At 37.3% G+C, this 24,259-nt stretch overlaps 1 protein-coding gene across 1 annotated transcript; it reads right to left on the bottom strand.

The window, feature by feature from the left end:
• Nucleotides 1–14,788: 14,788 nt before the first annotated feature.
• LOC120291593 (berberine bridge enzyme-like 15) lies at nucleotides 14,789–16,681 on the bottom strand. The gene has a single exon (XM_039309263.1). It carries the CDS (start codon nucleotides 16,679–16,681, stop codon nucleotides 15,002–15,004), a length of 1,680 nt encoding a protein of 559 aa, XP_039165197.1. The 3' UTR covers nucleotides 14,789–15,001.
• Nucleotides 16,682–24,259: the final 7,578 nt, after the last annotated feature.

Here is a 24,259-nt window from a genome sequence, read left to right as displayed (position 1 = left end):
TTGAATCTCGATGGATATCTTGAATGATTTTTGCTATATTTGAAATTTTGTTTAGGTAGGATTGCAAGGTGTAATGAATAAAAAAACACAAAGAAAAGATTGCATGTTGAGATAGCTAGTATAAGCACCTAAAGGGGGGGTGAATAGGTGTAAAAAATATTTTCTCGAGATAAGAGAGCAATACTAAGCATACAATAGAAATGAAGTTCTCTTTTCGTTAACAAAGCAAATTATGATCAAAGTAAAGCAGAGAGTAAGGAAGAGAAAATGAACACAGAAATTATAGTGGTTTGGCTTATCCCAAACCTACGTCCACTCTTCCGCACTAACAGCCCACCGGCTGGATTTCATTATGAACAAAAGAGTTGTTACAGCAAGGCTCTCCCTTGATTCCACAGTGTAGATACTCTACCACACTGCCTCAAGGTTTCTCAAGAATATGGACTCTCTTTTGCGTACAAGATTTCGCTCAGAAAATGAATTGACTAAGAACAAAGAGTTTCAGACTTTGGAATTCTTCTATCGCGCACACACTCGAACAATTGGAACGTCTTCCTTATATACTCCTTTATGCCACCATACTCGTTGGCACATACCAAAGGAATTCTTCCAATCTTCCCGTTGGACAGAATCAATTAGGAAGATCATTCGAGCTATTTAAGGAACATGTCGATAGCCCATCAATCATGCTCGCCCATACAATCAGGATCTTGGTTTCCATAAGTAGAACCTTCCAAGTATACTTCGCCAATCATCGGATCCTCAATCTTTGAGTCAATAAAGGATTCCATTATGCCATATCCATCCAAGAGATCTTCTCCAATCGATAAGGTCAAATCCTTAACGAAACATCCAGTCCTGGATAGCCCTTCTTCGACGGATTAGAAACTGTCAATGAGAATAGACTTTGAGTCTTGAGTTTGGCAGTCCGGAGGTCTTCAGACTTTAAATAGTAGAGTTTGCAAATCTTTAGACTAGACTGATGGAAATGTTTTGTCAGCTTCAAAATACTCCAGGAAGATTTGTCCAACAATCTCCCCATTTTGATGGTGACAAAACTTTCCTACAGATTTGGATAACTTTGACCTGCAAAACATTACTCAAGCAAATATGGATATCTCATAAAGATAAATGGCTTATTGATAACACTAGAATCCGCAACCACAGAAAATAGGTTAGTCTTACATATGAGTAAAGCCATCCATAAGATATCAATAGTACTTAATATAAGTAGTCAATCCAAAATCCCAAATCCAGTCCATAGCCGACACAAAAGTCAAGTCAAACATCAAAACAAATCAAAAGTTCAAGATCAAGTTCAAAAAAGTTCAAGGTTCAAAGTTCAAATCACATCTCTCCCCCTTTTTGTCATCATAAAAAAGGTTGAGATGGAATCAAGAATGCTTGGGAACACGAACAAGCTGGAAATCTCCCATTGATTAGACAATGCCTTCTAGCTTTGTCAACTCTTCCTTTAGTTGAGCCACCTCTTCACCCTTAGCATTTGCTTGAATCTGAAGAGCAAGGGCTTGGATTTGATCATTCAAAGAAACTGAAGAAGCTTGACTTGCAGTCTGCAAATTCTGTACTTCGCATCCTAGAGCATATATCTGACCCCGCATTTCTAAGAGAACATCAAGAATTCTGCGAAAATCTGTTGAATTATCAGTCTGCGTACTTGCTTCTGCACGATCAGATGAAGTAAAGGCAGACGATGGCAAATCAGCATAGTCACGCAGATTGGGCGATGAAATATCATGTCCCTCCTCAGGAAATTGAGAGGCATAGATGTCCTCTGGATCGCCGGGAGAGCGGTGACTCCTTCACTCGGTAGCAGGATATGAGGACATTCCTCTTTTCTCACGATCTCCCCCTGTTTCCATGCCTTTAGGTGGAGAAGAGTGTTCCTCATGCTCTCCTTCCTCTTGATCTCCTTTTTCCTCTTATTCTTCTTCTTCTTCTTCAATTCTTTCCTCATCCGGATCTCTTTCTTCAGCTTCTCTTTCCTCTGTTTCTTTCTCTTCTGCTTCCAAATCTTCTCTTTCTCCAGTCCTCTGTTATGTGTCTTTCTCTTGTTGTTCCGATGATTCTGGAACAGAATGACTCAGGTTCTTCAATGCCATTGCAGTAATGGTGATGTATTCCTCATCTTCTTCATCCTCAACAATAAGAGCTCTTCTTTTCTTGGATAGAGCAACCATGGGCTCCTTCCTTTTTCTTTTTGTTGCCGAAGAGATTTGATGAGTTTTGACAAGGGTTTTCTCCTTGAATTTCTCCAACGCCTTGTTGAGTTCCTTCAGACGCATTTTAGACACCATTTTCAATCCCACTACCATTTGAACACAAGTTCGAACACAGAGAATCCGGGGAGGCTGAACATTCAAATGTCTGAATAACTTTGTCACAAGAGCTGGATAAGGAAGTTGACCCTTGTCCTTCACCACTGTTCTATATATGTGGAATATAATAGTGTGAGGAAGAGAGAACTTTTTCCCAGCATTGATGGCACACATCAGCTTTGCCTCTGAGTTTGAAACATCAGTCTTTGAAGTAGATTTTGGTCTAAGGCAACTGATCACAATCTTGTGAAGCAGAATGTTGAACGCACTCATCCTCGAGTAGGAAACATTTCCTTCTGTCCTTCTATCCTTAACAAGTTCCAACGTAGTACGAGCAATAGAGACATTGATAGGTTGATATCTCCTTCTCTCAACCCCAATCACATCAGCCAACATATCTACATCCACCACATAGTCCTGATCTCGAACACTAAAAGAGAATCTATTCGCATCTAAGAAACTGAGATTCGAATAGAAGTATGCAGTGAATTCAGCATAGGCTTTTGTAGATTCAGAACAGAACTATTCAAATTGAAGAAGAATGAATTTTTCCCTCAAATTAACGTTCACAGCATCAAGGAAATCAAAATCCACACTTCTAGGGTTTATGACCCCACGCTTCAACAACTTAGAGTATAGATGCTTGTGTTCCTCCGATCGAAACAAGTCTGTCCTTTTGCTTCAAATTTTTGCCGCAACACCCATTCTCAGTTGAAACTGATTGTACAACTTGTCACCATCATTTCCATCTGGCTGATTCAGCCCTCCAACACATGGATCGATTGGAATATTTGCCATTGCCTCTTCTGCCGACCCAACAGGGGCAATTCCCAACTGTTCCATTGTGCGTAAAAAGAAGGTTTCATTTTTATACCATTTGTCTTTCAGAAATTCGTTAATGTAGTTCAAAGGAGTTCCACCCCTTTTCAAAGCACGATAAAGCTTGTAGGTAAAAGAGGGCTTAAAAGTTCTTACAGGTTCTACATCTTCAATTATTTCTTCCTCTTCTCGACGAGCAACATCCTATGGTCTAGATGGAGAAGATGGACGCTCCTGAGAATGTTGTGGGCTCTGCTGCTAACTAGGAGACTCTTTTTCTTCGGTGAGATCAAAGTGCGTAGGCCCCTCACACATTTGCTATGGTCCCCTGTTCGCGATCCTCAAAGACTTCCTTTGAGATGACATCTTTCACAGTCTTTGAAAGATTCCAAACTTGACTTTCCCAAGAAAGATGACAACTTTTCGAAGATTAGACAAGAGAAGAAGACAAAAGTGGAAGATCGATGTTTTTTAGGGTTTTTGGAGTTAAACGAAGAGGAATGGACATTATATAGGTTAGTCGAAGAGAGACATACAAAACATCGTAATGGAAAGTAAAAAGATGCCATTTTAAAAAATAACTGCATTTTTAAAAAAAATTAGATAACTGCCATTTAAAAAATTAACTCAATTTTCGAAAAAGAAAGATTGCACTAATCATGGAAATTGAAAGTAGCAAAAATCAATTATGGATAGATGATCGTACATTTTCAAGATTTAATCGAGAGAGAATAAAATAACTTACAATCAAAGATCTTAATTGTCGAGTTTGAGAGTCTCTAGACTTTTACTTCTTCAAACCTCAAGATGTTGAGTCTGGAACGAATGATTTCAAATTGATTTTTCTCCAAAGGTTTTGTAAATATATTCGCCAGTTGGTTCTTTGAGTCAACAAACTGAATCGAAACTTCTCCATTCTGAACATGATCTCTAATGAAGTGATGTCGAATCTCTATATGCTTTGCTCTTAAATGAAGAATTGGATTCTTGGTGAGATTGATTGCGCTGGTGTTGTCACGTTAATCTCCGTGCATGAATTGTCAATTCCAAAGTCTCTTAGCTATTGTTTTATCCACAGAATTTCTGAACAACAACTTCCAAGAGCTACATACTCTGCTTCTGCTGTAGAAAGAGCCACTGTATTTTGCTTCCTTGAAAACCAAGACACTGTCCTACTTCCAAGTAGTTGACAGGTACCCGAGGTGCTGTTTTTATCAACTCTGCATCTGGCTAGATCTGCGTCTGAGTATCCAATAAGAGTAAAGTCTCACTTTTTAGGATACCAAAAACCAAAGCTTGAAGTTGATGCAATGTATTTGATAATACGCTTTGCAACACTTAGATGAGATTCTTTAGGGTCTGCTTGAAATCTAGCATAAATGCAAACACTAAACAAAATGTCAGGTCTAGAAGCAGTAAGATAAAGAAGTGAACCAATGATACTCATGTATAGCTTCTAGTCAACTTTCTTTCCTCCTTCATCTTTGTCTATCTTCAAAGAACTTGACATTGGTATATCAGTCTTTTTGCAATTTTCCAATCCAAACTTTTGGACAAGATCATTAGCATATTTTTCTTGATGAATAAAGGTTCATTTCTTCAATTGTTTCACTTGAAGTCCAAGAAAGACGGTTAGTTCACCCATCATGCTCATTTCAAATTCATCCTGCATAGACTTAGAGAATTTCTTGCACATACTTTGATTAGAGGATCCAAAAATAATATCATCAACATATATTTGAACAAGCAGAAAACTTTTGCTTTCTCTTTTGATAAACAGAGTAGTGTCTACTTTACCTTTGACAAAGCCGTTTTGAATTAAAAATTTACTCAACCTGTCGTACCAAGCTCGAGGTGCTTGCTTTAAATCATATAAAACCTTTTTCAACTCGAATACGAGTCTAGTTTCCTTGGGTCTTCAAACCCAGGTGGTTGTTCCACATAGACTTCCTCATGGATAAATCCATTCAGAAAAGCACTTTTGACGTCCATTTGGAATAACCTGAAATTCTTATAACAAGCAAACGCAAGTAATAATCTAATTGCTTCTAACCTCGCTACTGGTGCGTAAGTCTCATCATAGTCTATCCCTTCTTCTTGTGTATATCCCTTGGCCACAAGTCTTGTTTTGTTTCTTACGACCTTTCCTTTCTCGTCCATCTTGTTCCCGAAAACCCATTTAGCTCCAATAATATATTTACCTTTCGATTTATGAGTCAATTCCCAAACATCATTAATACTTTTGAATTGCCCGAGTTCTTCTTGCATGGCTTCAATCCAGCTTTCATCAAATAAAGCTTCTTCTATGCTTTTGGGTTCTATTTCAGAAATAAGAGCCACAAAGACTAGACTCTTCGCGCCTTTTGGATCTTGTGCGAATTCCTTCATTAATGTCGCCTATAATGAGACCTTTGGGATGACTAGACTTATGCTTCTAGTTATTGGTTGATTTGTTAGGTTGATGATCACTTTCTTCATTTGAATCTTCAACGATCATTTGATGCTGGGCTTTCGAAGTCTGAGCTGCTTCTTGAGATCTAGACTTTGTAGAGTTTGGAGTAGGTTCAAATTCTTCAAGATGAGTCTGAATAGATTCATTTTTCATAGAATCTTGGAATTTGACATTCATTGATTCCTCCACAGATTAAGTCTTCTTGTTATAGACTCGTAGGCTTTGTTTGAGGTAGAATATCCAAGGAAGATGCCTTCATCTGATTTTTCTTCAAACTTGCCAACTCGATCATTTGCATTTTTCAATATAAAGCATTTACATCCAAACACATGAAAATATGAAACAATAGGCTTCTTTTCTTTGAATAACTCATAGTGGGGGTTTTTTTTTTTTCCAGAATAGGTCTTAGAAAAACTCTATTGATAATATAATATGTTGTAGAAACTGCTTCAGCCCAAAAACGTGAAGATATGTTACTTTCAATTAAAAGAGTTCTAGCCATTTCTTGAAGTGACCTATTCTTTCTTTCCACAACTCGTTTTGCTCGGAGTATATGGAGAGGAGAACACATACTGAAAACCAGATTTATCACAGAATTTTGTAAAATCTTGATTTTCAAATTCACCTCCATGGTCTGTTCTTATACTTGAAATAACATACCCTTTTTCATTTTGAATCTTTTTAGCAAACTTCTCAAAGTAAGAAAATGTTTCAGACTTACTTGTTAGGAAATATACCCAAGTAAATCGTGAGTAGTTATCCACAATTACTAAGCAATATTTCTTACCTCCAATGCTTTGAGTTCTGGTTGGTCCAAAGAGATCCATATGCAGAAGCTGCAGTACACGATTAGTGGAAACTTGATTTATTGGTTTAAAGGAATTTCTTACCTGCTTTCCCAATACACATGGTGTACATAGATCAGACTTTTGGTATGACAGATTGGGTAGACCACGAACTAGCTTCTTTGCTGAAATTTTGGCTATTTGCTTCATAATGATGTGCCCAAGTTTTCTGTGCCATAAGTTCATTTCTTCTTGAATTGAGATTAGACATTGCGATTCATTTGGTTTCACATCCAAGAGGTAGATATTTCCATGTCTTCGACCCATGAATGACCGAGTAGAATCTTTACTGGTTCCTGAACATATTCATTCTTGAAAGTTGATTTTGAAACCGGTATCGCACAGCTGATTGATACTGAGCAGATTGTAGTTGAGTCCTTCCACTAAAGAAACATTGCTGATTGTGAGGTTTCCAATCTTTACAGTTCTGAATCCCACAATTCTTCATTTGTTATTTCCTCCAAATGAGACTTTTCAACTATTTACTTGAATGAGCTTTATGAAGCAATTTGAATCTCTTGTCATATGTCTTGAGCATCCACTATCCAGATACCATTTTACCTTCTTCTTGATAGTGACCTGCATTTAAAAATAGACTCAAACTTTCTTTGGTACCCATATTTTCTTGGGTCCATTGGTGTTAGTATGATATGCGGTTTTTGCCCATACTTTCTTAATAGGTTTCCAAACCGTAGGACATTCTTTCTCAAAATGATCTGAACTATTGCACTTTGAACATCTGGGAGCATTGCGACCTACTGGTTTTACAAAAACCTTTTTAAAATGATTTTTGTAAGCATCTCTTGTGGGTCTTTACTTAATTCTTTCCTTCACTTTAGGAAAATCAATTAAAGGAATGGTTTCCACAGTCATTCCCACACTAGATTTATTGAAATAAGGTTTTTGTGTTGAAAGAATTTTCTCAAGTTTCTCAGATCCTATTGAAAATCTTTTGGAAATATTTGATATATCATTTTTTAAAAATACATTTTCTTTCGAAAGGTTGTCTTCTCTTTCTTTAAGAGTAGAAATTTTCATGTCTAAACATTTCACCTTTTCTTTCAAAACATTTTCCTGTTGTTTTGATTGCAGAATTTTCCTTTTTAAGTTCGGAAATCCTTTTAAGAGAAGTCTTAAGACTAAAACACAACTCATCAATGTATTTAGAAACTTTAATAGGGATTTTAGAGTTACTTACCTCAAATTCACTGTCTCGAATCTGAGTTTGTCTCGGAGTTTGAATTTGAATCCGATTGTGCCATCGACATATATTGGCATAATCATAATCACTTTCTTCACATTCTCGTATCACCCAAAGTTTCGCTTTAAGAGCCTTTCGATACTTTTCAGCTTTTCCTTTCTTCTTCCTCGAAGAGGACAATTGGGTTTAATGTGTCCATTTTTCTTACATTCAAAGCAGACTACATCTCTATTTGATTTATCATCCTCAACAGACTTAGTCTGTTGCTTTTGAAAACTTTGTTTCTTTGGATTGAATCTTCTTCTTTTTCTGTTTAGCTTTCTGAATCTTCTTATCATGCGAGCAAGCTCCTCATCATTCATATTGTCTTCAGAATCTGTAACATCAGAATCATCATTGGATTTTAATGTAATGGATTTTTTTTACCTTTAGGATCTTCGTCTTCATTGATTCGTTCCACTTCGTAAGACTGAAGAGTCCCAACTCATCGACAAATAGTTGCATAATTCTTTGTGTCTCCCTTATTGAGGTCTTTATGTGATTCCAATCCTTGGAGAGTCCACGCAATAACTTGTTTACTTTCATGGGATCAGAAATTGGTTGACCTTGATTTTCAAGACCATTCACGATTTCTGTAAAACGACTAAACATGTCGGTTATAGATTGTCTTGATTTCATTTTGAAGGCTTCGTATTGACCGAGGAGAATGTTGATTCTGGTTTCTTTCACTCGATTGGTTCCTTCATAGGTAATATGTAATCTATCCCAAACTTCTTTCACTGTAACACAAGAAGATATTATGTTATATTCAGTAGGTGACAAAGCACAATATAAAGAATAAATTGCTTTTGCATCAAGAGCTTGTCTCTTGGTTATCTCTTCCTGAGTCATTTCACTAGACTCAACAGCTTCTTTTCCTCTCTCTGAGACAGGTGTAGCTTTAGGAATGATTCCTTTGTCTACAACGTCCCATTCTAGAGGATCATTTGATCTTAGGAACGCCTTCATCTTGTTTTTTCATATGTTGTATTCCTTTCCATCAAAGTAAGGCGGTCTGGTATTGCTTTGCCCTTCGACCAGCCTTGGAGCTAACATACTAGCCATGGATCTTTAACTCTGAAGTAAAACACTTCAAACAAAGTGAGTACACAGGCTTTGATACCAATTGAGATAGCTAGTATAATCACCTAAAGGTGGGGTGAATAGGTGTAAAAAATATTTTCTCGAGATAAGAGAGCAATACTAAGCAGACAATAGAAATGAAGTTCTCTTTTCGTTAACAAAGCAAATTATGATCAAAGTAAAGCAGAGAGTAGGGAAGAGAAAATGAACACAGAAATTATAGCGGTTTGGCTTATTCCAAGCCTACTTCCACTCTTCCGCACTAACAGCCCACTAGCTGTATTTCACTATGAACAAAAGAGTTGTTACAGCAAGGCTCTCCCTTGATTCCACAATGTAGATACTCTACCACACTTCCTCAAGGTTTCTCAAGAATATGGACTCTCTTTTGCGTACAAGATTTCGCTCAGAAAATGAATTGACTAAGAACAAAGAGCTTCAGACTTTGGAATTCTTCTATCGTGCACACACTCGAACAATTGGAACGTCTTCCTTATATAATCCTTTATGCCATCATACCCGTTGGCACTTACCAAAGGAATTCTTCTAATCTTCCCGTTGGACATAATCAATTAGGAAGATCATTCGAGCTATTTAAGGAACATGTCGATAGCCCATCAATCATGCTCGCCCATACAATCAGGATCTCGGTTTCCATAAGTAGAACCTTCCAAGTATACTTCGCCAATCATCGGATCCTTAATCTTTGAGTCAATAAAGGATTCCGTTATGTCATATCCAGCCAAGAGATCTTCTCCAGTCAATAAGGTCAAATCCTTAACAAAACATCCAGTCCTGGATAGCCCTTCTTCAATGGATTAGAAACTGTCAATGAGAATAGACTTTGAGTCTTGAGTCTGGCAATGGAGGTCTTCGGACTTTAAATAGTAGAGTCTCGCAAATCTTCGACTAGACCGATGGAAACGTTTTGTCGCCTTCAAAATACTCCAGGAAGATTTCTCCAACACATGTCATATCATATCATTTAGAATTAGAATGCATGTTTAGATAATATCTAGGCTAGATGCCAATTTGAATTAAATGGCATGTTAAGATAAGTTTTTAAGTTAAGATAGGATTTAGGTTAGTCTATTTCCTAACTTAAAATAGATAATATCTCACTTTAGGTAGATTTTTATTTTTAATAATTTTTAATTTCAAATTTTAATATGAAAATGAAAAAATACCTTGTGCATGTCATATAGGTTTTAATTTAAATAAGAGAAAAATCAAAATAATAATTTATTGCATTGGTACGTTTAATACTTTGAGTTCAATTTATTTGATTAATTGATTGTTCAATAATGGTTGTGCAATCACATGATCACCCCCATTGCATGTTAGTGAATTAGCCTAAAATTAGGCGTTAGAGAAATCTAGCGTAATCAAGTCCCCGAACTCACAATCTTTGGTTCATAGGAATAAAGTAAATCTCCCGTTACTTTACTGTCTAATCTATTTACCAAAAATAGATTAGTTGCGACTCCTAATTAAAAAATCATTTACATGTAAAAAACTTGAACCTAAGTCATGTAATGATGAGGACTTGAGAGAGCTCGAGTTAAGTTTAGGCTTAGTAATCCATTAGCCAAATTCTAGATGGTGCACTCGAGGTTAGGTCACGACAGTGTTCTTAAAATACACTTTACCAAAAATTATTTATATTTTGGAAAAATTCTTTTCATCTAAAATTTTTTGCATTTCCTCAAAAAAATTTCCACAAAGTATTTTCAAACGGGCCCGGATGTAATTGCCTCAGCTAACTTTTTGCAGGCTAAATTGCAAACGATGATGACACGAAACAGACCATGTTTTCCATGAAACGACATGGACAAGCATCGGACATGACACAAATGAAATGGATCCAGTCTTAGAGTCTGGAAACGGCCTTTCTCTCTCCCGCTTACGTCTTGAAGAAGGCATTGGAGTGTATGGCGAACTAAAACGTGCTCATTCCTCGGTCTTTTAATTTCTGCTTACGGTAGTTTCCTCGTAGCTGACTTGAGGCGCACGCGGTTTGACTTTGCTGGTGTTGAGAGTATTTACCGAGAGAGGTTTGGGAGTGAGTCTGGAGACGGCCTTTCTCTCCCCCGTTACGTCTTGAAGAAGGCATTGTATTGTATGGTGAACTAAAACGTGCTCATTTCTTGGTCTTTCAATTTCTGCTTACGGTAGTTTCCTCGTAGCTATCTTGAGGTGCATGCGCTTTGACTTTGCTGGTGTTGAGAGAATTTATCATCCAGCACGAATATCACGTTTGATAATGAGCAGGAGCCCCGGAAACACACCGGCATCAATCGTTCTTATCCCATCGAGGCTAGATATACCGTCATTGGTTACGTTTTACACTTGGCGACCAAAGTCAATTCAATATCCATGATAAAGTCTAGAAAATAAAGCGTCGATTTCTTGAGGTCGTGGATTGAATGGAAGGGCACCATGTTCTAAGAGTATCAATCAATCGATCGATCAATTTGCATGGTCCAAAGAGGAAGATTCAATCGTTCTGATTTTTTGGGTAGGTGAATCGGGAACATCACTGTCCTAGGCAACTAGGGGAAGTCTCCCAATCACTTTTGAGGTGCCAAGGGACTTCCATGATTTTGGAAATCTGCCAGGTTTTCAGAAGTGATGCTCAAAGCGCAATTTACTCCTAAATTTTTTAGATTTTGTGATTGTCAATTTTTAAAACTTATAAAATAATGACACAATAAAAAAATACCATCAGGACCATTTTCTTAAATGACGGAAAGTTTTGATGTGGAATTATTGATTGGTACTCTTTATTTCTGGATCTTTTTGATTGATTTTCTCTCGTTGTCATTTTTTAGGTTGTCCCAAAAAAACAAAAATACCCAAAGCAAGAACTCAAGCAGCTAAAAAGTTAAGTTTAGACATCTTTTAATGTAATTGTTTCCAGCAAGTGAATATTCCACGAATTTACTAGATCAACGCAATTGCACCTCTTGATTTTGTGGAACCAAAATTGAGTCCTATTAAAAAAGGCACGCTACATTCTCTCTATAGTTTATGCACTGTGATTGATTCCATCAACTGCACTTCCCCCATAGACTTAGTCTAAAACAAATTTTTCTCAACATACACACACTTAGAAAGGGACCAGATCCTTCTCAGGCACATTATTCAAGTAAACCGACGCGAGTTTCATCTCACAACAAATGCATTCACTTGCCAATTAGAAGGTTTTAATCTGTTTGTGTTGATACTCTCATAATATGGAAAGAGGATTTGCCTTGGAGCTTGCATGCAAGGAAACCTTTCGAGTAATCAGCGAGCTGATTCTCTTGAACAATGCTGGGCTTTTCAAAGTAATTAGGCTCTGAGCTGGGTCGATCTGGGGATCGAACCCTGGGTTGCAAAAGGGGGCGACCGCTAACCTTTCTTTAGTCGAATTGACTACGGTATGTCCCAATTATCGCCATTGGCCAATAATCTTTTAAGCAAGTATTGATATTTTCTCTAATTACAAATTTCCTTAAAATACACGCGATAGCTTTTGAAGAGTACTTCAGAACCAATCACAATATGAATATGTGTAGGACGTTGAGTGGATAGTCTAAGAAATAAATGAATACCCAATCGTCAATGGATAATGATAAACGGAATATCACGAGAGTTTGCCTAATTATGATTATTTAAGATCGAGATCCTCTCTTTTTATAAATTTATATAACAAAAACTTGTTAAACGTTGGCGAGGTCATAAGTGAGAATAGACAATGGTCAATGATGGCGGGGTGTTCCCGTGGCGTGAGGGTGGTAGACGATGGTGAAATTTCGTTTAATGCTGGAGTGGAGTTCATGAGCAACACCTTCTTTTATTGATTTTTAATTCTTAATATTGAAGGTTGACAAGTTCCTAGAAAGGAAGAAGAAGGGATGGGTGAAGAGAATCAAGGAAGAAGGGAGGTCTCCGTGTTTTGGAAAATGGGCTTAGAAAGGAAACAATGAAATGGGCTTGAGTTTAGTGTTGGTAAATCTGGGTTGGGTTTAGGATAATTGAATTTGGACTCGATTCAGGTCATGGACAAATTGTGCTTGAGCCATTGAACTCACTTCTTTCATTAATCTAGTCGGTATCACTAGTCCAAATCCGCGAGCCCACATCTAACCTTAAATGCGGATTGGGCCCAAGGACCTGGCCCAAGTCCCACTTTCCAGAAAATTCGAATAATGTTTTTATTGTATTTTATTAATAAAAATTCAAAAAATTCAAAAAAATTCAAAAAAAAAATTCAAAAAAAAATTCCAGAAAAATTAGAATTTCCAGCAAAGCTTAAAAAATAGTTTTTGAGTAATATTCTCTTAAAAAGTGGAAGTCTTTTGATCTAAAATTATGCTCAAAATTTGAAGAAGTCCTTATGGCTTTACTGTAGGGTTTCGATGATTCTTCAAGGCAAAGGCCCTTGATTGCGCACTTTCAATATGATGATCATGGCCTCCCTTTAACCTAGTTAGGATTGACATTTATCTTTTTCTCAGTGTTATATCTTTATTATCTCATGCAATCTATTTAATACTTTCGTTGATTGCTGATTGTTATGTCAATGATTATGTATCTACATTATCACATCACATGAGTAAATATAAAATCACTGTAGATTGCCTAACCAAAATCTTTTTTTTTTTGTAATGAACAAGATTAGGTATCGAAATGGCATTAATTTGTTAATTAGTGTAGTCAAATCTCTAACCTTAGGTTCTCTAGTTGTGTAGGATGTGTAGTATGCTCTCACACTTCACTTGATTTCTAATCAACACAATAGGCTAATGGTGACTCCACTTTTAGAATATTCTTGTAGTGTCAATTTAAGTACTTAATGTCACGCGACGTATGGGTTTGGAAGAGCTTATATTTAAATCATGGGTCATATGCCCCTTCTTTAGGTGATACCCCTAAACTTATGCTTCCCTCTATACCGAAAATTTAATCGAATCTTAAAACTTTTAAAAAATGTAATCAAATCCTTAAACTTGTCAAATTAATCAAATCAAGTCTTTTTATTAATAGCATTTTTTGAAAATTTTAGAACTCAATTACGTTTTCATGACAAGTTTTATTATTTGATTGCAATTTTTGAAAGTTTTGGGATTCTACTGCATTTTCATAATAAATTTTAAGACTTAATTGCATTTTTTGAAAATTTTAAAAATTACAATTTCATTATAAATTTTAAGACTTCTAATATACTTATCTTTTTCTCTGACAAAGTTTCGCTAGGAATCTTAGGAGAAACCTTACTCGGTGGTATTGAAGCAAAATAAGTAAGGACAACTTTTAAAAAAGTGTTTTGAAGGGTTGGCGTGACAACTGGGCTTTTACTTGGATTGGGCCAGGTGCAAGTTTCCAATCTGGTTTTTCCAGGCTAGTGCGCGAGTGCCTGGCCATGTGTCACCGCGTGTTCGGTTGGGGCTGGTGAGTCGACCGACGCATGCCTAGTAGCTAAATGCTACCGGGCTTGTTCAGCGGGCTCTCGGGGCTTAGTCGACCGATGCATGCCTAGTATCGTTTTAATGTTTTATCAACTTGTCCAAGCATGTCATCGACTTATCTCTGGAACCCCTTACAAACTCAGATTTGGCAAGAAATTGAACCTTAAAACAACAATACGTAATTGTGATTCCTAGGGAAAAAATGGCCTTAAAAAGTTTCCATACACGTGTGACGTCGTGGTGTCTAAAATCATTTAGTTTAGCTTTATCAATATTGACTATATTGGGTTTGCCAGGAAATGACTATTTTAGCTTTTGATCATGAATTAAGAATAGCTCTCCTTTCTATGCTTCCAAACTAATGATTCCGCTCTCTATCAAATGCTCCATGATTTTTTTCGATGTCACAATGAAAAATGGATGATGGACAACATTCGATGGTGCATAAGCTAGGCTATAATATATGAAATCTCATTTTCCAAAAATTGGAATCTGAAATATGAGTAGGCCACTACTGGAGGATGTGAATTGCGATTTACCTTAAAAGGTACTAACCCTTCGCCAATCCAGTAGAGCATCGGCTTCTACATATCAAGACAAAGTTTACATATTTCTAGTACAAATACATCCATCAAGAGGTGACTTATCCAAGCACCACTCCATAACACGCCGACCCACAAACCATTTACACCCACCAAAGTGCCTCACAAAAGACCAATCGAACCCACACACAATGCTTTCAAGGGCCAACCCCATCTTCTCTCACCTCCTCAGTCTGTTGTCCACTTCCCCCTCAGAGAAAGTGGCAATGGTGGGATGCTCTGTTCATGTCTGAAGAAGTTGTCCGGGTCGACCTTGGTCTTCACTTGGACCAACCTATCGAAGTTGTCCTTGAAGTACTTGGCGCCCCAGACAATGGTCTGTATGAAGCTCGTCCCGTTCTTGTTCATGCCCAAGTCGAGGTCCCTATAGTTCACATATGCCTCCCTCGGAAACATGGAAACATACGGGGCCATGTAGCTGTAGAGCCTCCGGATCCAGTTCATGTGCTTGGTGGCATCCTCGCTTTCATCGTTCCAGAGGCTCAGGTACTGGATCATGAAGATGGTGCCCTTGCGGTGCGGGAACGGTGCCGAGGACTCTGAGATCTTGCTCATCATCCCGCCGTACGGTGTCCATATCATCAGCGGGTTGTCCTCCTGTACCAGCCTCATCCACAGCCCCTCCAGGCCGGTCTCTGAGATGGTGTCTCGGACGAAGTCCGACTTCGCCTTGAAAAAGTTCTTGAATGTGGACTTCCCCTTGAGGAGGACCTCAGGCGGCGTCCCGCTTGGGTACCCAGCGATGTACAGGACTGATCTGATCCAACTCATTTCGAAGCAATCGCTCCTCATGAGTCCCAATTCTGGGAAGCTGTCTTCCATCACCTTAAGGAGTCGGTCAGCGGTCCCTAAAAAGAGGGCATTGTACGACGTGCTCACAGTTCGGTTGGCTTTGCCTCCGCCGGCGCTAGCCGCTTGGATGATCACCCTGATGAATAGGTCCTCGTCTAGCGTGTCCACAACTTGTTGCCACCGGTGCAGGAGCTTCGTCGCACCTTGTTCCAAAGTCTTTGTTACCGTGAAGACAGTCACCGTCGAGGGGACTGGTACCAACTTTATTTTCCACTCGAGTATTATGCCAAAGCTCGCTCCTCCACCTCCTCTAATGGCCCAGAATAGATCCTCTCCCATCGCCGCCCGGTCCAGAATTCGGCCATTCACATCGACAATCCGAGCATCCAGCACATTATCCACCCCGAGGCCATACTTTCTCATCATAGAACCATATGCCCCGCCAGTGATGTGTCCCCCGACACCAAGACTTGTGCATAGACCTGCTGGAAAGCCATGGATTCGACTCTTCTCAGCAATTCGGTAGTAAACCTCCCCTATCGTGGCCCCCGCCTGAGCCCATGCGGTGTTATCCGCCAGATCGACAGTCACGGAGCGGAGCCTGCTCAAATCCACAATGATGAACGGGGTCAGGGTCTCAGACACGTAGGACAGGCCCTCGTAATCGTGCCCCCCACTCCGGACCCTCAGGTGGATCCCAAGCTGCTTCGAGCAGATAACAGCAGCCTGGACATGGCCTTCGATCAGCGGGGTGAAGATGAATTCGGGCTTCGGCATGGAAGGCACAAGGTAACGGAGATTCTGCGCGGACGATTGAAGCACAGCGCTGAAATTGGAGCTCTTCTGGTTGTAGAAGGTGGAGAGCGGCACGACGAGCTCAGAGTTGAGGTTGAGGCACTGGACGAAATCATCTTGAATGGTGCTCGAAACTGAGATTAGGCACGAATGTGATATGAGAAGCAGTAGGATCAACGAGAGCGCGGAATGAATTGAAGGGGACATTTTTCCTGGGAGGGTGTGCGTTATTCGGTGGAATGTGCTAAGCAGATGGAGCATCACAAATGGCTTTATACATGCTTATGAGGATTTCAGGCATTTTATGTCGCGTGCTTATGATCGTAACGTGGGATTGAGTTAATGCAAACGTCACGCTAAGGTTCATTCGTGTACACTTGAATTTGGGTCCTACTTCGTCGTCGAAACAGAAAATTTTCTTTTATGGTGCCACCGTGGTTCCAACATACAAGGAATTGGCCGGTACCAATCTTTTGAAAATCTTTCACTTTTCAGAGCATTACCTTTCCTCGCGGGAAGGAGAAATTATTGTGTTGGTAGTACATATGCTAACTCGAATTTAGATAGCTGAAAACTGTAAAACCTATCCACCACGTCAACTGAATGACTTCCTGTCAAAATGAGTTCTTCAGCTTTTCACTTTCGAATTTTTACGTTTTTTTATTTATTTTTTTTTTTTTTGTGCTTTTCCAGTTCCGATGCTTTTCACTTTGATCATCGTCATGACTTTCATGGCAGGTGTAAAGTGCCGCTAATTGCGATGAGATTACTACAAAGATAAATCGATTTCGGCATAAGAGCTAAAGGCAGAAGAATAAAGGCATTAGCAAGCAATAAGCGATAATGGGTCATTGTGTTCCCCACTAAAAGATGGCACCGATATTCTTTGCATAGAAAGCTGTGTCCTTTTCAAAATTAAATCGTGGACTCCATTTGCTTCACAAAAAAATAAATAATTTACAAAATATTTTCCTAAAAATAATTTTTTGTTACTTGAAATAATTAGTTAATAAGTTTTTTAGGAATAAATATATTGAAAGTTGTAAAATTTGTCAACAAAATGCAATTTAATTATAAAACTTTCAAAAATACAATTAAGTTTTAAAAGTTATCATGAAAGTGCATCAAATCTTAAAATTTCAAAAATGTAATCAAATCCTAAAATTTATCAAATTAATTAAATCTAGTCCTTTTATTGATAGCATTTTTTGAAAGTTTAAGGATTCGATTGCACTTTTGTGATAAATTTTAAGATTTAATTGCATTTTTAGAAAATTTTATGACTCAACTGTACTTTTGTAATAAATTTTAGAACTAATTTATACTTTTTGAAAGTTTTAGGACTAGATTGCACTTTCGTGACAAGTTTTAAGACTTATAGTGCACTTATTTCCAAGTCATTGTTTGTCCTAGTCCAATTATTTATCACTCACGTTATGGATAATGACTTGCTTTTGCTTCGAGGTTTTGGAAAGATTGGTCCGAAAGCAATTTTTGACCCAGAATTGCCATTAAAAGTTTCTAATAGATTTGTCCATATGGTGACAATGCCACTACATCAGTTTTACGTCAACTAGGTTTGGACGGGCGACGTCTAAGATCGGCAACTAGGGTTTTCAAATCATGTGTTGGTTCCTGCTTGGCGTAAAAGTCTCATCCATGAACAAATAGAAAACGCCTCTTAACGGGCAAGTCTGGGAATGGTACCTTAGGCGTCAAACGTTTGGAGAAGCAGCTTAATTAAGAATTTTTTAAATCAATTGCTGTTGTCTTTTGGCGAAAAATAATAAATCGAAAGCTATAATTCTTTTTTATTATGAGTGTTTTCTTTTTCCGTAGATTTCCTTTAGCAGGAATTACCGTGTGCCCAAGGTCCACGAGAAGTAAATTTAGATCCTTTGTCACTATACCTATTTATCTATTATCTATGTATCTATCAATGGCAACGATACTAAAGAAAAATTCTTCAGCTGCTTAACTCCATGACATCGGCGGATTTATGAGTGTTTCTGGTTGGAGTATGATCTCACACAAGATAATGTAACAACTATATTTATATTCGAGGTCTCTTTTAAAGTGAGAAGTCACGTAATCGTGAGATAGGTGTATCTCTTCGACAATTACTTTGTACTTGTGTCCATATTTTTCAGGTAATTAGTGTCATATTTTTCGAATTAAGTTTATTAGAAAATTTTCATCCAAAAGGTTTTTTTTTTTAAAAAAATGGTCCGTTAACCCACTAGTGGGCAGCTGAGTTGATTTGGTTTTGGGCACTTCATCACAGAGGTCGCAGGGATCAAAACTCCGCAGCCTGCTAACACATCTTAAATGAGGCGCCATGGTGGTGGGGTCCCGTGCTAGCTTTCCCCAAGTATTGACGCTTGATCCGGGAGGTGCACCACGCACCGTACAGGCTGTGGGTTGGCGGTTAGCGTAAGCGAAAGTCGGGCCCGAGGAATCCTAGGTCACCAAAAAAATGATCTGTTAAAGGTAATATTTTGTACCAAACGTTGCTCGTAATTCAACCTGTTCTCAAATCCTCTATCTTGGCTAGAGGATTTGAGAGTGTGTATCCTAATCCAAGAGTTAGATGAGAACCTTATATTGGGCATGTCTATTACATTAAGGCTCTATTTGGTCATCTAGATTTTTAACCAAGATTAAAAATCCAGATTGTAGGGATTTTGTTATCCTATTCATTGTTAAAATCGAGTATTTCAACATCCTATTATGTCCATTGTTTGTATGAATAGCATATTAGTGCAAATGAACAAAAAAGTTGCACAAATGAAGATGATAAGAATCTCTCATGACAATCTTGCCAATTTCATTTTTATTTACTTAATTCTTTTTATTTTTCCCTCTCTTTTGTTCATTTCTTTTTCCCTTGCCATCATTCTATTATAAAATTTTATTGAACACTAAACTATGCTAATATACCTAAAATTTGTAATAAATATAAATACTAAATATATATTTGTATATATTGAAGTTATATTATAAGATAGAAAGAAATTCAAATATATAAATAAAAAACGAAATTGTTGTTATTTTTTTGTTATTGAATTTTTATATAAGAACTCAAATATTATTTATATTCAAATATTTATTATTTTTTTTAATTTAAAAATTTTGTTATTAAAAAGAATAACTTTTATATCATGAATATTAAAAATCCTGTTCATCTTCGTCATACCTCCTCCATGGAATTGTTTTATCCGAATTATATCTCCCTTAAATTCAACTCTATTGTGTTTTGGGGGAAGAACTAAATACAATTTTATCATATCCTAAATTTTATCATAGCTACCAAATGTATGCTAACAGTTTGTATACTTAGCATATAAGAACAATTAAAACATTAATCAGTTGCACGAAAAATTAGATAGGGGGCCTTCGTGTCAAACCTAGGATGATGCTGTTATTCTTCGAAAAGTCCAAATCGGAGGACTTTCTTTCTTTGTCGGGTGCTGATTCAAGCTTTTCACGTCCACTTTCAGCCAAAAAAAAAAAAATCATGCGCTCATAACTTTGTCAATTCCCCGACCAAAGAGGGCATTCTCTATAGGTTCCATATGGTTTTCAATTGTTCTTAGAATGACAATTTCACAATACCTTCTTTGGACAGTATACATCCATTTTTTCTGGGTTGTTCAAGTGGTAAGGGCTTAGATTTGAAAACTGTCCTAACCGCACAAATTTTTCTGGCCATGCTTTCGAGTGCAGATTCGTGTTGTCTCCGATCACGGGATTGGGCGACTGCCACTTTTGACGGTGATTCATTAGATGCTCAAAGTGCCCTGAACATCCGCGGACATCTCGTTGATTTAAAAAGTAAGAAAAGACAATAAACATCAATTTTATTTCATGTTGGTCGAATGTCATTTTCGAATCAACAAGAGAATCCACCTGGCCCACCAAACAACAAGGTGTATCTCATATGTTTTCCGGGGACGCTGGCATTTAAACTTTTCAGACCGCAACATTTTGGAGATTCTGTCTCGGTAAAGGCGTAATCATCTGTAAGAGTTACCAGCTAGTCAGATAAGATCAATATATTGGACTTGCCTGATGCACCTGAAAAGAATCTGCTTCCCGTTGCCGGAGAAGGTTCGTTCATGGCCGCTTTGACCTGGCCTCCAAAATTCACCATGGACGAGCCATAGTTGAAATATTGAAACAGTTCTCTCAGCCGGTATCCAACGGGAGAACGCCCACCCCCAATGTTGTTGGTAAAATTTGTTTGGTGAAGAAGATAGAGAAGTAATAGTAGATTATTGATACTTTGATGGATAATGATAGTCACTGTCCTTAAGGTATTATTTGCTCCCACTATTGCTGCTGCTGGGTTTAGAATAAATATATACATCAATTCTCTCTTGGAATTTCATCTGAACGTGTTAAGATTGCGTGTATAAAAAGAGAAGAAGAGGAAAGCATATATGAACAGTTGTAGTTATTATAAATTATATGTAAATTGATCTCCATTCATAAACAACCAATGAATACACCTCTTGGAAATATATACCTTATCACCAATCATCACCACTCTTCATATCAAGAATAACTTTCTTTCATAACTACAGATAATATCATTTTAGGATGGAGAGTCATCTTTTTCATAACCAAGAGTCACATTTTATCTTAAATAAGAGTCACATATTCTCTTAACCAATAAACACATCTTTTATGATAACAAACTATTTCAACAACTATTGACTTAGTTAATTTGTTGCGAGAAGCGGTAAACCGCATCAAGTAGTGCATACGGTTACATAGCTTAGTTAACATGATTGGAGTTGAATAATTTTGCCAAATGATCTTATGAGGAAAGAAAATGCGACATGTCAATTCAGAAATGGTCAAATGCAGGGCTGTCGAGTGAAACACGGCCTTCAAAACCTTTTCTAATCTTAGGAGTCCATTTACCAATCTTAAAGATATATCGGAAGCCAAAGCTGGTTTACGAAGAACGTGTACCCTCAATACCAAGCAACTATATTGGACAAATCAAGTAAACGTGAGAGTAAAAATACATTGTACAGGAAAGAGATGATGGCCCGTCAATTATATGGGTACAAATGCAAATATAGTCCTTGTTTCATAAGAATTAACAAGTGAGCATGTATTAAGCATGTGTCCCGAGTTTTAACATCGTGTACCAAACTCAACAGGATTGAACGAACTCCAGAATGGGGCAACCTGCTTTAAGGAAGGTTCGAAACTTGGACTTTGAGTCAACGATCGGGTTGCAATTACCCTAATATTTTCCTTTTAATCTCTTTTGACTTGGTCAAAAGTGGGGTTGAATGGAAAAAGAAAAAGAAAAAAGAAGAGAAAGTGGACTTCAGCCGGTAAAAAGAGAAATGCACTCATGAACGGAAAAGGGAAAGAGAGAGGAGAGAGAAAGAAGGAGAAAAGAAAGAGAAAAAGAAAGAGAGAAAAGGCTAAGAGGGTTTTGTGCACACTTGCCATGAGGATGCCACCAAACTAGATTTACTTCAGTTCACAACGCTGAATTGCAAGATTATTGGCTCGGACAATTATGTTGGTTGGTTTTAGGCATTTTTATGTGAGTAGTGCTAATCTCTTCTTTGATTTTGTAAAACTCATGCCTTGAAGTAATATGGTTCAATATATATTACCTAAGCATAAATCTAGATGGTTTACAACTTTTTATTGTTGGGAGATGCTTTGATAAACCTTTCTTGAAAGTTATCTATACTACTTTGTGAATCCGATTTATGAGATAGATCTAAAATGATTTGAGAAATAATTTACAAAAAGAGATTCTAACCAATGAACTGAGTTGTGAAAGATTATGTATTTTGATTTATAAAACCAATTTATGATATGGATTCTGGATATTTTTGTGGAAAAAATTAAGTTGTGAAAGACTCTATGTTGTGGGTTGTAAAACCAATTGTGATATGGATTGGTCAAGAACTAAGTGTTATATGGCGACATGAGTCTTGTGGGAACCACTTCTAAGGTCTTGTACTATTGATGTGTGTTGGTCAAAGGCTAAGTGCTACATGGCAACGCGAGTCTGGTGAGAGTCACTTATAGTTATAGGGTCTTGTACTATTGATATGTACTGGTCAATGATGAAGTACGACATGGTAACGCGAGTCTCATAGGAATCACCTCAAGGGCTAAGTGTTATACAACAACACAAGTCTCATGGGAGCCACCTCTATGGCCTAGTAGTGTTAATATGTATTGGTCAAGAGCTAAGTGCTACATGATGTCACGAGTCTCATGGGAGCCATCTCTAGAACCTTGGACCATTGATATATGTTGATCAAGAACAAGGTAAGTTTTATAGAAGCCACCTCTAGAATCTTAAATTGGATATTGAGCATGAAATTGATTATTTATGTGTGATTTGAGATTGGTCAATGGAATAGGTCATTAATGTATAATTTGATGAGATTGATTAATGGACTAGATCATTAATGTTTGAATTGTGGTGATGGATTAGATAAGTATTTTTTATTTGTATAAATATTTGTTAAAATGATATAACTCATATTTGATTTGATATGTATATTATATATATGATTTGATTAAAAGAGATGTACTACTTACCGACTTTTTTAGGTTCCTCGATTAGTAGTCAATAGTATGAGAACACTATCATTGGGGACTTTTGGGAGTTGGATTTTGGGTATGATTGTATAGACGTCTGAGATGACATTTGTTGAGTTTAGTTGAGTGGGCAGTGTAAATATTTTTTTTGAAGCTGTGTCCTTTGAGAGGAAGGACAGCTGTGTCATTCCCTATTCTTAATGGACCCGGTGTGTGACAACTTTAACGAGTCAACTTCAAAACTTTTTATCAATACCCGTAGTAGATTTGGAGAGTAATATCAATTTAACAAGATAGGATTTGGGATTGCCCAAAACACATCTCACTTTTAGGCCAATGCCTTAGCATTTACAATAAGTTTTCTGGTAACGTTTCAAATTTAGTCATGTTTTTCATTTTTATTCTCATTTTAACGCTAGCAGTCTAAATAGGATGACCATTTCATCAACCCCACTTACATTATTACCTCTTACTTGGAACCAGATTGGGCAGGGTTGATTCACGATCTCCATATAAACCTGGATTCACCTGCCATGTCAATACTATTTATGTCCATTGGATCAGAAGCAAAAATATATAGGATATGGTCATTCTCTAATAAAATGAATAAAAAAAAAAGATCACGTGTAAAATGGGAAGATTAATCACTAAATATAATTTAATTAATGGATAGTGTTTTCTTAGGATGTTTAGCAAGGATGACACAACCCTGTTAATAATTCCAACGATGGACAACAAAATTTCTTTATATAAAAAAAATGAATGGTCGTCATTCTCTCACTTTATCGAGCAATTATATAGGAAAAAGAAGTTCTTTTTATATCAAATTGAGTGCTCATGTATGATTTTAGGTCCACCAAAATATATTTTAAAAAATACAAAACGTACCATCCACCCTACTGAAATTGAGCTAAACGCATCTTTAGGACCATCGAAGAGCCGGACTTCAGCTGTGCTGAACTGCTTTTCTCCACACTATGGATTATAGACATCGATGAAGGTTTATGCTCCATGCAGAGAATCATCTGGAGGACGTACCATGGTGAGATATGCAAACTAGAAAGTACAAAAAATCGAAGCATGCAATATCACTTAAAGTGCACATATTGTGTAGCTACAAGATATCCGTTAATTAATTTCTGGTGGGGTATATATCAGCATTAGTCAAATTTTTGAAAAGCTTATTATGGTAGCTTTGGACATTAATGACGTCCATATACTTTCTAGAACACAATTAAGCTGTAACTA

Source organism: Eucalyptus grandis, chromosome 1 (assembly GCF_016545825.1).
Source record: "Eucalyptus grandis isolate ANBG69807.140 chromosome 1, ASM1654582v1, whole genome shotgun sequence".
Classification (NCBI taxonomy): Eukaryota; Viridiplantae; Streptophyta; class Magnoliopsida; order Myrtales; family Myrtaceae; genus Eucalyptus; species Eucalyptus grandis.
This window is presented reverse-complemented; position numbering and strand designations above follow the sequence as displayed.

Bases quoted from the DNA above. Each gene is read 5' to 3' on its own strand.
- LOC120291593 (XM_039309263.1), bottom strand. From the start codon at position 16,681: ATGCTCCATCTGCTTAGCACATTCCACCGAATAACGCACACCCTCCCA.